This window comes from Vombatus ursinus, unplaced genomic scaffold, assembly GCF_900497805.2.
Source record: "Vombatus ursinus unplaced genomic scaffold, bare-nosed wombat genome assembly UNPS02014799.1, whole genome shotgun sequence".
Lineage (NCBI taxonomy): Eukaryota > Metazoa > Chordata > Mammalia > Diprotodontia > Vombatidae > Vombatus > Vombatus ursinus.
The window spans coordinates 42,664,108-42,679,175 of record NW_020954577.1 but is presented as its reverse complement, the minus strand read 5'-3'; the positions used below and the strand labels follow the sequence as shown (position 1 = coordinate 42,679,175).

The following is a 15,068-nucleotide window of genomic DNA, read 5'->3' as shown; positions in this document are numbered from 1 at the left end:
TACAATATATGCCAAAAAAGTTTCAAAACTGGTATGAGGTTTTAAATATAAAAGAATGCATTAAAAATAACTGAGGAGAATGAACACTTTTACCTTACATAACTGTCACTAAAGGGAGAATTCTTAAACAAGAGCATGGAGAGGGGAGATGATGTCATATATAGGTCAGCCAATATATCTGAAGTTTAAAGTATCTTAAGTGAAGGAGAGAGTAAAAAGATCATAAGGGCAGGAAGGATACAGGTTATAAAGAGATTTAAACATCAGATATAGAGGATTCCTACCTCTTTCAATGGAAGTCTTCAAGGAAAGACTGGATGACCACTGGTAGGATATACTATAAAGAGAGTCCTGTTGATGTATAAGCTGTTCGATGGCCTCTGCAGTGCTTTTCCACTTTAAAAGCCTATGACTCCATGAAATGTATGGAAAAAACCGGGATTCATTTTGCTGGAGATGGAATCTTATAAAGCCTCCTTTCCAAGGCTGTCTCGCATCACTAGAGAGCCATCCTACATTTTTCACAGCAAGAGTCCTAATCATTCCTAGAAACAATGCAAACATTTTCTTTCTCCCTCTGTTCCCACAAGAAGCCATATCTGCTGTCACTTAGGGAAAATAATATTCTTTGCTAGCAGAGCTATGAATTGAAGCAGGAATGTATGCATTTAATTACTACAGATGTTGCTTTATGGAATTTTTATTCCAGGAGAGCCACAGTTTGATAAGACTATGCCCTAGTGCTCTCCCCTCTGTTTCATTCCTCTCTGGGTGCTCATCGAGATAAAAGGCAGTTAAGAATCTAAAGCCTGCTGGAGCCCCACAAATCAAATTCTTCAGATTTGTCTTAAATTGACACAAAAAATACTTTGTGGGAGAATGAGAAACAAACCATCTGAACAGTAGGTGTGTATATGTGTACATATATGTGTGTGAGTATCTCTTCATATTCTTCATGTCCTAAATGAGGGATTCAATAGACCTTAGGATACACCAAGAGAGAAAAGAGGGTGGCTAGTTGAGCCCATTCTCACTGCCTGCCATATTTCATCACGTACTGAACTGCTCTAGCCATCCCTATTGGATGTTACTTTAGGTTATCTTTTAGTATCACCATTTAAGTGGAGAATCAAGAGGGATGGGGCTGTTTGGGGGCACACAAAAGCAGCCTCTCCAGATTTAAGCAAACATCGACAATGAGCCTTTGGAGATATTTGTCTCTGAGAGAATAAATGCAATAAAAATCTCTTTCCTATAGCTGCAGGCTCGGAGTGTCAAACCCTGTTACACAGCACCGCACAGTGGTGACAATTCCATTTTTATACATGGGGAACATTTTTAATGAGCTGGAGCTGTCCCGGCAAAAACTGCCCCATTGGAGCTTCTAGGCATGAAAAGTTTGGTCCTGGCTCCTCAGTGCCATTTTCTATGGGGAAAGGAGGGAAGTGGAACTCCAAGAGGTCTGGGGAGAAAGGGCCCTTGCTTTGAATCACCGGGTTGGAAAGAATGTGCCCATTTTCTTCTCGAGTTCCACAATTAACAGCTCTCTGATGCCAGCGCCAGCTATCTGTAATCTGGCACACGTCTCACTTGAAATCGACACCAGCCTTGTCAACTGGGTCTGAAAAGGCAGCTGAACAAAGGCCCCTTTACATGGCGCTTTCAGATGGGCTGTTGAATAACTACAACCAGACCCATTCTTCTGTGGTGGTACCTGAATCCCCCTGCGGCCCCTGCAACAGCTTGATGTGACAGGCTGATCAGGCTTCCCAACAATCCATTAATTAGGCTGGTATATTTCAATGCCTTCTGCTGGCTCTGCTGTTTACATATAAATATAAACTTTACATTGTCTCCTGACTCAGTGTTTGGGAACCCTTCCTTTTCAGTGCCAAGCTATGCCATGGAAGAAAGAAATTGTTATGACTTTCACAATCTGTGCTAGGAGAGAGGAGGGAAAAAGAAGAAGAAACCAGTTTCCCAGCCAATGATGTCAGAGGAGATCCTGGCCCAACAAAGTCCTAATGCTGAGTCTAATTTACTGCACAGATGGGGAAAAGGTGTTTAGTCGTGAGTGTCATTGACAAGCCAGCCTGACAGCACCTTACTTGTCAATGACCTCTGTGTTTATAGTCACGTGGCAAAAGACTCAATAATATATGTGTGTGTATATATATATGTGCATACACACACACGTATATATATATATATATACATATAATAAATCCATCTTATTCACTTATTGCAGCAAATTATAGGCTTGTGGCACTGGGAAATCTTTGTAGTTTTGCAAAACATAGGCACTATATATAAATTTTAGCTGTTTGGAGCTTCTATAACTGACTAACATTATTGTTTCTAGTAAGAACAATTGAGAGGGTCAACAGTGATTTAAAAGAATTTTTTTTAAATTACTAATAAAATGTGCTTTTTGTCATAATCAAAAAACAAATGACATCAATTACTTATTTTCCTACACAAATTGAAGAAATTACAGTGTATTTGAAAAATAAGGAGAAGCAAATAAATCAAACACCTTTATTTGATGATTTTTTACTACCCCCTCCCATATGTTGACAAATGTTTTCAACATTGATTGTGACCCAGTCAATATAAGACAGAGGCGTCATGGCAGAGTGCACAAAATGCTAGACTTGATGTAAAAAAAGACTTGGGTTCAAATCTTGTCTCTGTTATTTGTCTTCTCTGTGACCATTAGCAATTTACAATGTGGTACTGGGGAAGGAGTGCTGAACTTGGAGCCATGAGGAACTGAATTCAAATCTGCACTCTACTGCTATTTGTGTGACCTTGGACAGGTCACTATCTCTCTGAGCCTCAATTTCCTCATCTGAGGAAATGAGGGTATTAGATTAGATGATCTCTTTCATCTACATATCTATGTTTCTACGAGCTTCTCAGTAGCTCCAGAAAACTCTCTAAGACTCTAAGCTAAAGAGGAGTCATTCATAGTTTCATGCTACTAATATAAGTTAACTTATAATTCAATAATTCAACATCCAAAATTTGTAGAAGGACTTTACATAATGGGAGTTCCCTTACATAGGAAAATTATAAGGCAGGTTTAAACAACAAATATCTCTGAATACAATAAAATAATTCCTGGAGCATCTCCCTCATATGGTTTTCTTGAAACTCAAAGGAGATGTGTATAAAGTACTTTGCTAATTTTAAAGAGCTCTATAAGTATAATTTGTTATTATTAATAATAAACTGTGAAACAAGATGGCCTCCCTTGCACCATACTTTCTTAAATACAGATAGTTCTTTGTGACACTCATCTTACTAATTTTAATTTCCTCTCTGTTTTTATCTACTTATTCTAGGTTTTTAATCAAATTTTCTTCCTCTTGAAATCATAGGCAGTTTTAGGCAAAAGATGGTTAAATGACCTATAACAGACAGTTTTTTCCATTTATATTTTCCTGTCACTCATTTTCTGATTCCTCCCCTCCTTTGATGGTACAAATTCTCCCAGGGCCGGACATTAATGCTGTCTCAGCCTCCTCTTTTCCCTGGCCTTGGCTGACAGTGAGACAGACCTGGCTCCTCCTGGATTTCATTTCCTTTTCCTTCAGTTTAGTTGCAGGTCCCATGCTAGCCCCAGCCATTTCCCTCCATTCTTTAGTTCTATGCTACTCTGAATCAGTATCTGCTTTTTTTTTTTTTTTTTTTGCAGCTTTGGGGGAAAAGAGGGTGTGTGTTCTGGGCTCTGTATTTTGGGCAATCTCTAACCGGATTACTACCATCAGAAGAATGGATAGAGTGTTTGGCCTGGAGTCAAGAAGCTCTAAATCCAAATCCAGCCTCAGACACTTATTAGCTATGTGACCTGAGCAGGTCATTTAACCATTTTTTGTCTCAGTTTCCTCATCTATAAAATGAGGATAATAACAGCACCTACCTCCTGGGGCTGTTGTGAGGATCAAACAAGATAATCATTTAAAAGTGCTTAGTACAATATCTGGCACATAGTAGGTGCTACATAAATGTTAGCATGGTTGTTACTGTTGTTGTTATTTATTGTCTTGTTATACTCCTACTCCTGGAATGGTTGTGGAATCAATGTTTACTGCTTGTTACAGTGGAACAGTGGGGGAAGGATAGATGGGGAGCACTGCCAGAGCCGCCACAATAGAATGAATGGATCCCAAAGGACAAGCTTGTGGGTTGGTTTGTGCATCCCAAAGTACAGTAACTGGTAGGGGAGGGAGGGCTGCTAAGTGAACACATTAAAGATTCACATTGTCTACTCTTAATTCATAATATTTGTACTTTTCTGAATTTCTTGACTTCTTATCCTCTAGTTTTAACTCTAATTGTTCTATTTCTGGTCCACAATTATTTTTTTCGGTTTGTTTTATTTTATTTTTAAATTTTCTGGTGAGTTAGTGAAGGTTGGAGAAAATGTCCAGTCCTCCATCTTGTTGATCTTGTCAGTTCCTCCGTAGGTTATGTGATTTTTTTGAGAGTTGCATAATTTGCTGAACTGTCCCTACGGGAATCTATAAGCACATGACAGCAAGGGCATTGTTTACCTTGGCAAACCCAAGACTAGACTTTAAGTTCCCAGCTGCCTCTATTACTTTCTGTTTCCTTTCCTAAGCAGAGGTGACCTAAACAGCCATCCTCAGAGATGGAGGTTTCCAACTTGGCAGCCATCTCATGAGTTCAAGAGTTCTTTGCTTCCCGTGACTGCACCACCTCTGAGAGGAGGATATGCCGCTCATAGGATCATGTTTAACCTGAGGGGACTGAAGGGCCATGCCTGGGGCTGGCCAGTGGGTCTGGAATGGATGAGTCTCTCTGACAGCCTGGGTCTGAGGTAAACACTCACCAATTCCACAAAGTGCCTTTACCTTTCAGCAAGGCTCTGGTGATTGCCTTTCAAGTGCTTGTTAATGAATTCTGAAGAGCCTTTTGTGTTTTCAGCATTTCTTTTGTAGTAGAGTAAATAAATAACTGTCATATATTTGACACTTCTTTTGAACTATGAGTACTTTTTTCTTGAAGGGATCATGTTAATCCTTGTTGGTAAGACCCTAGAGAGGAGCCCTATCTAAGCTTTGGAAGCTAGGTAGTGCTATGGATAGAGCTCTGGACTTTGAGTCCAGAAGACCTAAATACCTAAATACTTACAAGGTGTATAACTGTGGGCAAATTATTTTTTAGCATCAGTTTGATCATCTGTAAAATAGGAATAAAATAGCACCTACTTCAAAGGGTTATTGGGAGGACCAAATGACATCCTATGTGTAATGCTATATAAATGCTAGTTATTACCACTATTATTATTGTCTGTAATTTCAGAGATTTCACCCAGACTTCTCTTCTAGTATAGGGGCACAATGAGCCACATTTCAAGAGAAAGTCTAACTTCTGTTTTTGGGATCAGATCATTTTATCCAGGATGAATTTGGGCTTGATATGAACACACAGCTAGAACCTCTAATGGGAAGGACCTCCAAATCCAAACTTAACTAAACTAGAGTTGAGATTGCTCAACCTTGATACCTTTCTCTTATTTTCACCCTGTGGGGACTGGTACTGAATTACGACTGTGCACCTTGTAACAGAAAGTAAGTATGGGTTATCATTGTTTCTGGATCAGCTGGCATCTTCAATTCTTCCTGGTTTTATTAATGTGTGTGAGGGAGAGGTTGGCTCCCTAGCTCTTCTTTTGTTAAGTGCATAGAGGAAGAAACAGAAGCAGACCAATGCTTTCATCTCCAAGCTAGATCATAAACCTACACCTTCCTAAAGGAGAGGCAGGAAAAGGGATGAGAGCATTATGATAAGTAAATGAATAAATGAATGAGTAATGGACAAGAGGAGAAAAAGGGAGTGAGACAGAGACCTAGAAGAGCAAATGTAGAAGGGGAATATTTTTAAGTTTTCTACACCTATTGTGAAGACTGGGAGAAACAGTAAAGTTAACAAAAGGATTCAAATATTCCTCTCTTTCCCTTGAGGTGAAGTGTGACACAGTGGCTAGAGTATTGAACTTGGAATCTGGAAGGCTCAAGTTCATATACTGTCTTTGACAATAGCTATGTCATTACTTAATCTGTTTGAACCTCAGTTTCTTCATCCGTAAAATGGAGACAATATTATCTGTTGTACTTACCTCACATGGCTGTTGTAAAGATCAAGTAAAATAGGACAAGCAGAGAGACTTAACTTAAAACTTAAAACTGCTTAAAATGGAACAAAGAGTTTTGGGACACCCTGTTTAAATGTGTTATTAGTGTTTAGTCCTCTCCACTCCATTTGCATGCATTAAAGAGGCAACACAAGAAGGCCTGAGTTCAAGTCCCTCCTCTCATATACAAGGTGTGCACAAGGTGAGCAAGTCCCTCAAAGTCAGGGCTCTAGGCAACTCTCTAAGATGATACATTGGCCAGCAAGTTCTGACTCGTTTTGGTAAACCTAGTTTCCTCATCTGGGCATTCCCTCTGCCAATGACATCACAGTCCCAATCCTATCTTGGACATAGGAGAATGCAATTAGAGTTGGAAGGGATCTTCAAGGCCAACCTTTCTGACCCCTTCTTTTTACTGATAAGAAGACAAAACCCCACAGAGGGTGTATTTGTTTCTAGATCTTATAGATAGAAAATAGCAGGGGCAGTATTTGAACATAGTTCAAAATTATGCCAAAAGACAATGACTTCCCATTGAACTGTGCTGCCTCCTCCAAATCACTAAGTGTTTAAGGGTCCTTAAAAGTGACAATCTGAAAATAGAATAGGGATTGGTCCTGTGGTTTTATTGTTCTAGGTAAATCTTGGGAGAGGGAACTCCCTTCACTAGCGCTTGTTGCCATCATCTTTCCAATGTTTAGACTCATGATTGCCTAGAACTGGAAAGTACCAAGAGCAAAGAAAAAAAGAAACATTCTTTCTCATCATTCATATCTGTTTATATGTCATACTTATCTAAATTGGCTTCTGTTCTAGTTTCCCCTCTTTTCTTAGAGGAAGGAAAAGCTACCTCAAGTGATTTACTTAAGAAATATCCTCATTGATCAGGGGAATTCCTTGTCCCTCACACCATGAAAGCTGATCAAGGTGTGTAAAATCAAATTAAATCAAAAAGAACTCTGGAAAATGGAAAGGATATTGTGGGAACTGGGCTCTCAGAGGCCAGGGAACTCACTTTTTTTTTCCCCTTGTTTCATTCATCCCAGATGTCGAAGGTGGCGGCTTCACTGTGAACTCTCTCCCTCCTGGCCAGTCCCCTCCCCCTCTCCACTTTGGTCATTCTCTGCCAGCTGCCCCATAACATTCCTTTAAAGTGACTTTTCTTTCTTTCTTTTTTTCTTTGGTTGGACCATTGGTCTCATGTTTCTGGGAAAAGGAAGTGGATAACACAAATACGCAAAAATTTCTCCCCAGGCTGGGGCTGATTTATGCTGTGATCTCCACACTCACAGGTAAGTTATTCTGCTGGCGCCTGCCACAAATGCTCACAGTGGTGGCTAAGGATAAGACTGTCAGCATTTCCATCATAAACTTATATTTTCAAAGGTTTATGACCTGGCCATAAAATGTCGCCTGGGGGGTGAATCTTACAAAGTTGTTTTAAGTTACAAGAGTGTAAAAGAATAGTAAAAAAAAAAAATGAATAAAAGGATGTTCCTAATTGCTGGTGCTTTTTGGTTGCTTCTGGAGGTTTCAAAGGCCTATAATTGAGCAGCCCATGGGCCTTCCTAACATAAAGATCAGTGATACTTTGAAGTAGGGCATTTTCAAAATAAAATGAGAAACCCTCTGCTGCTATAAGAGATGTTGCTATGGAAGAAGATGCACTGTTGCTTCTAAATAACACAATAATGAAGATTTCCCTCCCACCCTTTCACATAGGTTAGGGATTGAGGCACAGTCACAGGGAATGAGAATCACATTGTTGGAAAGGGTTGAAAATGACCAATTGTAATCATGATGCATATTGAACCAGTTAGTGAGAACTCAGAGCTCTGGACACTCATAAATGAGCTATGGACAGCAATTGAAGCCGACACAGTTACGAGTTTGCTGTTCCAGCCAAACCAACAAATTCTTAGAGCAGAGCTGGAGGCATACTGGCTTTCTAGGAGAGCAAATGATTTGTAGGGATGATAATGCCAAGTGCATGATATCACTGTTTGTTGTCCTCCCTCTGAGAATACCTAGTCTGCTGGGGACTACTTCTGTGTGTTTGGATAAGTCACTCCTACTTCTTGGATCTTAGTTACCTCAGCTATAAAAGAAAGGGATTGGGGGCAGCTAGGTGACAGCTAGGTGGCGCAGTGGATAGAGCACCGGCCCTGAAGTCAGGAGGACCTGAGTCCAAATCCGGCCTCAGACCAAACACTTGACACTTTCTAGCTGTATGACCCTGGACAAATCACTTAACCCCAATTACCTAAAAGAAATGGATTAAGATAGACCACCTTCAAGGTCCCTTCCAGCTCTTAGATCTTACAATCCTCGACCCTCAATCATATACTTTGTATTTGACTCAGTCATGAACATTGGAATTAACCAATCACCCACCAACAAGCTTTTATTAAGTATTACTATTGCTAAATACTGGGAATACAAAGAAATAATTAAGTGTCCTTGGCCTCATGAAGCACACATTCTAGTGGAGGAAACAATATGTCAATACATAGTAGCATATGAAATACACCCAAAGAAGATAGAAGGTAAACTGAAAGAGAAGGCACTAGTTACTAAGTATCTACCTATCTTCTTTAAGCTAAAGTAAGAACCATGACTTCTCCATAATTTTAACAAGATTATGGCCTATCTACAAGAAATTATCAACCAGTACCATATTATCCTCCAACCAAACCAAATGGGACACAGCAGGTCCTGCTCTAGGGGAGCTCACTGTCCTCTACCTCACAATGAGTGAGAAGTTGGAATACTTTTTCAATATCAAGATTCTCTTCTCTCATATTTAACACCATAGCAAGAAGGCCAAAACCTCATAATCTTTTCCGATCCTGACTCTGTCATCCAACGTGTTAGCTCTCCGTGTCAATTGCATATCTCATAAGCATGTCATTGATATCTTCATTCCAGTCACTGATAAAAATATTCCACGGCAAAGAGCAGAGGACAGTTGCCTAAAGCATTCCAACGGAGATGTCCTGACATGAATTCATTAATGAGGAGTCTTTAAGTGCAATCCTTAAATCTGTTTTAAACCCACCTAACAATATTATACGACACATTATTCTATCTTGCACACAAGGATAACATGAAAGCTTTGCTGAAATGTGGTTACATACTATGCATATAGTATTCCTATGATTAGTCAGTATTTTTGTCTTTCTTGTTTAAAGATAAAAATAAAATAAACAAAAAACAAATGCATGTTGAGTGACTGAGTGCCTAGTGACCCTATCAAAAAATGAAACAAGATCTATCTGACATGACCTTTTACTTGATGTAGCAAGGTTCAGTCCTTCTGATCACAGCTCCCCAAACTCCTCCCCCCATTCCAAATATAAACAATCCTTTTAAAATATATGTCTTACAATTACTTTGATTCTTGGTAATTTTAAGCCAGGAACTGATGTCAAACTCCCTGACCTCTAGTCTGTAGATAACCCTCTTTCCTCTTAGAAAAGTGGTTCAATATTTGCCCTTTTTTCAGTACAGTGGCATCTCTCCCATTCTTGATCACCACCTTTCAGAAATGGCTGCCAATAGAACAGCAATCACACCCATCATTTAGTTCTGTAGTTAAGAGGCAGCATGGAAGAGTGGGTCAAATCATTAACTTGGAGTAAGAAAACCTAGCTTTAAATCCTGCCTTTGATACCTATTAGCTATGTGACCCAGGATAAGTCAATTAACCTCTCTGAATTTTGGCTTGCTTATCTGTAAAATAAAGAAGTCAGAGTAGATGAACTCTGTGTTCTCTAGCTCTAAAATTATTATACCATGTCCTTCTCCTAGTAGGATAAGGGAGTAATAATAATAATAATAATAATAATAATAAATAGAATAGTACTTTAGACTTATAAACTACTTTACAAATATTTCATTTTATTCCTTCAACAACTCCGGGAAGTAGAAACTGTGATCTTCATTTTATAGGTGAGGCCACTGAGGCTAAGAGAGGGTAAGTGACTTGCCCACAGTCACAAAGCTATAAGTGTCTAAGACAAGATTTGAACTCGCCTCCCTAACTTCAGAGCCAAGCTCTATCCACTAGGCATCTGGACGCTAAAGGATTCATGCGTAAAGAGCAATATAGCATTGGAACAGTGAAACATAAAATGAAGTCTGTAAAGAAAGGAGAGTGAAGAGAGAGCAGGAAACTAGAGAGACCAGAGAAGTTCTTAACCTGTGGTCCGTGAACTTGGCATAAAAATTCTATAGATATAGATATAGATAGAAATAGAGAACTCTATTTTTATATAAATGGTTTCTTTGTAATTCTTCATATATTATTTTATGCATTTAAAGTGTTATTCTGAATGGGAGATTCAATGGATTCACCAGACTTCTGCAGAGGGGGTCCATGGCAGAAAAAAAAAAAGGAGTTAAGTAGCCCTGGACTAGAGGTTATGGTGATCAAGAAGAATGGGTTTAGAAGGAATGATGGAGAAAGAGATGGAAGAACAGAAGATGACTTTCAGAGAAGGTAATTTCAAATTTCAAGATGATGGCAGTGACACATAATTATTGATGATGGAGGCATCTTTAAGTCATTTTTCAGTCATGTCCAACTCTTCATGAGCCCTCTTTGGGACTTTCTTGGGAAAGATGCTAGAGTGGTTTGCCTTTTCCTTCTCCAGCTTATTTTACAGATGAGGAAACTGAGGTAAACAGTAACTTGCCCAGGTGTCACAAAGCCAGTAAGTGTCTTGCCCAGGGTCACAAAGCCAGTAAGTGTCTGAGGCCAGACTCTTCTTGACTCCAGGCCTTGCACTCTATCCACTGTACCACCTCCCTGTCATAGTGACATCTAAGTCACGCTTAAGTCTTCAGATGGCTAAGGTGGAAAGATGTAGGACTCAAGGAAGCTAGGGTCTGGGGGGAAGACACTGACATGTCTTTTGAAGGTGCCAAGCATGGGTCCTGGAGAAGACTGACAAAGAACTAAAGAAAGGAACTGAAAGTGAACTGGGGGATGACAGAAGAAGGGCCTAGGCTGGGTGACAGAGAAAGATGGAGTAAATCTAAGGGGAGGAGTTTATGAATTGTTGGTAGCATTAGGGGTATGCAAACTTCTCATCCTCCCAGCTTAGAGGGATGAGGAGAAACTCTCCTCCAGAGACTGTGGTCTGGGACTGAGTGTCTTCTGGAAGGATCCAGGGATCTGGAGGGAAAAAAAAGAGATGGAAAGACCATGAAAAGAAGAGTTCTAGGATGAGTTTTCAAAGGGTACCACAGAGCATAGGCAAAGGATCAGAGGGTTAGAGAAGATGATGCTTGAGATGCATAAGGATGAATCCAGGGAAATTCACAAGGGAGAAGGTTTTTTTTTTCTCTTCAAAATACCCAACTGAATCCCAGGTATCAGGGAAGCAGGAGAACCAAGTTTGCTAGCCACAGACCCAGAAAAATGCCAATTGACCACAGCCCAAACCCTAAAATCACTGGCTTACCTTTTCTTCCCAGCTCCATTTCTTTTCCTCTTTTCAGCCCTTCCTATTTTCACGTTCATGAAAGCACAGCAGGGACAATCATTTTAACTGCATTCCTGGCTGCAACTCCCTTTTGTAAACATTTCCTCAAAGTTAAAATGAAAACTCACCCTCCTTCCCCATCTATGACAGAAATGCTATCAGCATTTCCTCTGTTCTGCCTAAAACATCAAAAACCAAGCAGCCTGGGCCTCTCAAATGCAAATGCTCCTCCTGACCTTCTCTTAAGGCTCTGGAATCCTTGGGGCTTCCCAACAATTTAGGTTTCTCCAGATATGCCTCCTTCTCTCTTTCCTTCCTACTGGGAAATTTACCTCCCTTTCTTTGGAAATCTATGTGAAACCCTTTGAATACTTTATTCACCACATGGGTTATTTTGCTGTTGGGTACTAGGCATTTATTATCTATGTCACAGCCTGGCAGGATCTGAGCTTGCTGAAACAAAGGCAGGCAGAGACAAAGGGAGGAGGGGTAAACAGCATAAATATCTAGGAATTTGCCCACACATGCATGCCACGCACACATATGCTAACCTATGGAATGGATATATGTTCGTGGTGTTATTCATCAGTTCAAAGGCAGAAACACCCACACAATAGGCTGAAAGCCACTTTCAACTCTGTAAAGTCACAGCTCTGAGACTCTGAGCAGGGGAATGGAATGCACACTGAATGGAACAAAGAAGGAAAAAATAACTGAATTATTGGAGCAAGAATTTCACCTGGCAAATCCGACACCTCTGCTGACTCCATTGGCGTCTCTCAATATTCTGGTGGAAATGACGTGGCCGAAGGGTTTCAGCATGTTCTCCAATTCCTGCTCATCCATGGAAATGGGTAAATTGGAGATGTATAGGTTTGTGGGGTCTTGTTCTTGTTGCTAAGACAAAAAAAAAAGAACAGAAACAATTGCATTATATTACAAATGTCAGTGCCTATTTATGTGGCATTTATCTTTAATTTAATGATTAAACAAATACATCTCCCAGGGATCCTCCAATGCAAATCAATTAAACTCAACTGATATTTATTAAATGCTTATTGTTTATAAGGCATTATGTTAAGTACTGGTGACATCACAACAAAAATGAAATGGTCGCTGCCCTTATAGGGCTTACACTGTCCTGGGAGGGGATATCACACATACACAGGGGAACAAATTCAAAAGAGTCACAGCACAAATACAAAGTTATTTCTGGAGGGTAAGGCATCTAGTTTGCCCCTCACATTAAGTTAGGGATTCTGATTGCTTTCCCCATCACTTCACTAAAGCCACCTTTCTGCTAGGTCACCCCCACCATCCTTCTTTGAGACAAGACCATGTCCCCAGCCTTCATTCTCAAATACTCCAAATGACCTATGAGTTGATGAGCGGGTATTCCCTCTCACAAGAGAGATCACCCACCCTCACCTGTTTTTTCTGTGTGACTCTTATCTACTGCTTCCTGTAAGTTTGTCCAGGCTATATTTATGTGTCAGCATAGGCATATCTTAGCATGCTTTCTCTGGATGATATAAGAATATCAAAGAGGCAGTTGGGTCATCCATCAGTTAGCTATCCCTTATCCTTTCCTCATGACCAAACCATTTTGGTTTTAACTCTTACTTTTCTTTGATGACAATTTTCCCCACCACTCCACCTCCATACTTTCCCCATTTATCATGGGTTATTGCTCAAAATGTGACAAACTGGACTGGTTCATCCCAATAAAAAAAAAATAAACAGTATTTTAATTTTTGGTCTTCCTTGGCAATACTCTCTTCCATTTATTCCTTTTTCTCTCTTTGAATTCAATATTTTATGTGAGAAAAAGTGGTTGATGTGGAATTAGAAGGCATGGGTCTGTATCCTAGGTCTGCCATGATAGCTTTGTGACATGACAAATCATTTCAACTCATTGGGCCTCTCAGTTTTCTCATATGTAAAATTAGGGTGTGGCACAGGATGACTTTGAAGGGACTTCCTGCTCCAGATCTGTGATCCTTGGCTGACTTGTTCAGCTTATGCCATCCCTTATATAAGGAACTTTCTCAAGATTCAGTCTATAACCCAAGTACCGCTTCACTGCTAAGTCAACCCCATGGAGATTAACAGCAATGGATAACAGTCAACAAATCAGAACTGGAAGTTGTAAATAATACGGTTAATTTGAAACTAAAACAATGACAACAGCTATGGAGGAACAGAGCTATGAAAAGACTTGTCACCAAGTCAGAATAGGCTTTACTTTGATATAAGAATGTAGAGAAAAATGTAGTCTTTCTTAAGCAGACTCAATCTTTTCTTTCCCAGGATGCAGCATATAGAACAAAGAAAATAAGTCCAACTAAAGAAAGACGTAAGTCTAAATCTATACAGTTCTCTAGTTTCTTACAGTATCTTCTTATCCACTATTTTTTATCTACTTTCTTATTCATTACACTGTATTTTTTTAATCAGGATGGGCCAGTCAGTGAGGTTCAGTTTGTCACATTGTAAGCAATAACTCATTATAGACGGGGAGATTATGAAGGGAAAGTGGAAGAAAAATTGTCATTAAAGAGAAGTAACAGTTAAAACCAAAATGGTTTGGTCATGAGGAAAGGGTGAGGGTCAGATGATGGATGATCCAACTGCCTCTTTGATATTCTTGTATCAGCCAGAGAAGGCATGGAGGGCTTCCAAGTATGTTTCATTATATCCACGTAACAGCATGTTAAGTAAGGTAGGTGTTATTCCTGCTTGACAGACCAGCAAACTGAGGAATGGATTAAGTTAGTTGCCTGACATCACAAGCTCATTAGCTCTGACAACAGACTAGGGCTTAGATCCTCTCCTTCCATTAGACTGTGTCACTACAATTATATCATGGTCTCCTAAAGAGCAAGGGTTAGCCTTCCAATTTTCATAATTCTCGGTACTCTTTGCATGAAAGAATATAGCATTATCAACAGTAGATGCTCTATCTTCTTTTTCTTAAAACCAACAACAACAACAACTTTGTTTTAAGGGTTGAGGAAGGATAGCAGAAGGGATGCAGGGCAGAACATGAGTGATACAAAAACAAAAACGAAAACGAAAACCAAAATCTATTAAAATAAATCTGCTTAAAATAAAAGTAAATGCGATTAACCTGTGCTCTTTAAGGAAGACCAGAGCCTGGGCCTAAGGAAATGGTCTTTCATTCATGTTAACTCCATCCATGAATCAAAGTTCCCAACAGCACTGAGCAGCAACTCTGCATTGACAGAAAAGAATGTGACATCACACAGTAGGATTTGCCAAGAGGCTTTGCTATTCAAAAAGCAGAGTTGGTCCTGGATTCAAATTCAGTATGTTGACATAACTATGGAATATTGCTATCTATCTATCTATCTATCTATCTATCTATCTATCTATCTATCTATCTATCTATCTAT

General features: G+C 39.6%; 1 protein-coding gene across 7 annotated transcripts in view; it reads right to left on the bottom strand.

Annotated features, from left to right (window-relative positions):
- The window catches only part of RBMS3 (RNA binding motif single stranded interacting protein 3), a 1,414,112-nt gene that overhangs the window by 282,414 nt on the left and 1,116,630 nt on the right, over positions 1-15,068 (bottom strand). For all 7 annotated transcript variants that reach the window (XM_027871985.1, XM_027871990.1, XM_027871986.1 and 4 more), the window contains one exon: positions 12,392-12,549. In XM_027871985.1, coding sequence (XP_027727786.1) covers positions 12,392-12,549 — 158 coding nt within the window. The remainder of the gene's footprint in view (positions 1-12,391; positions 12,550-15,068) is intronic.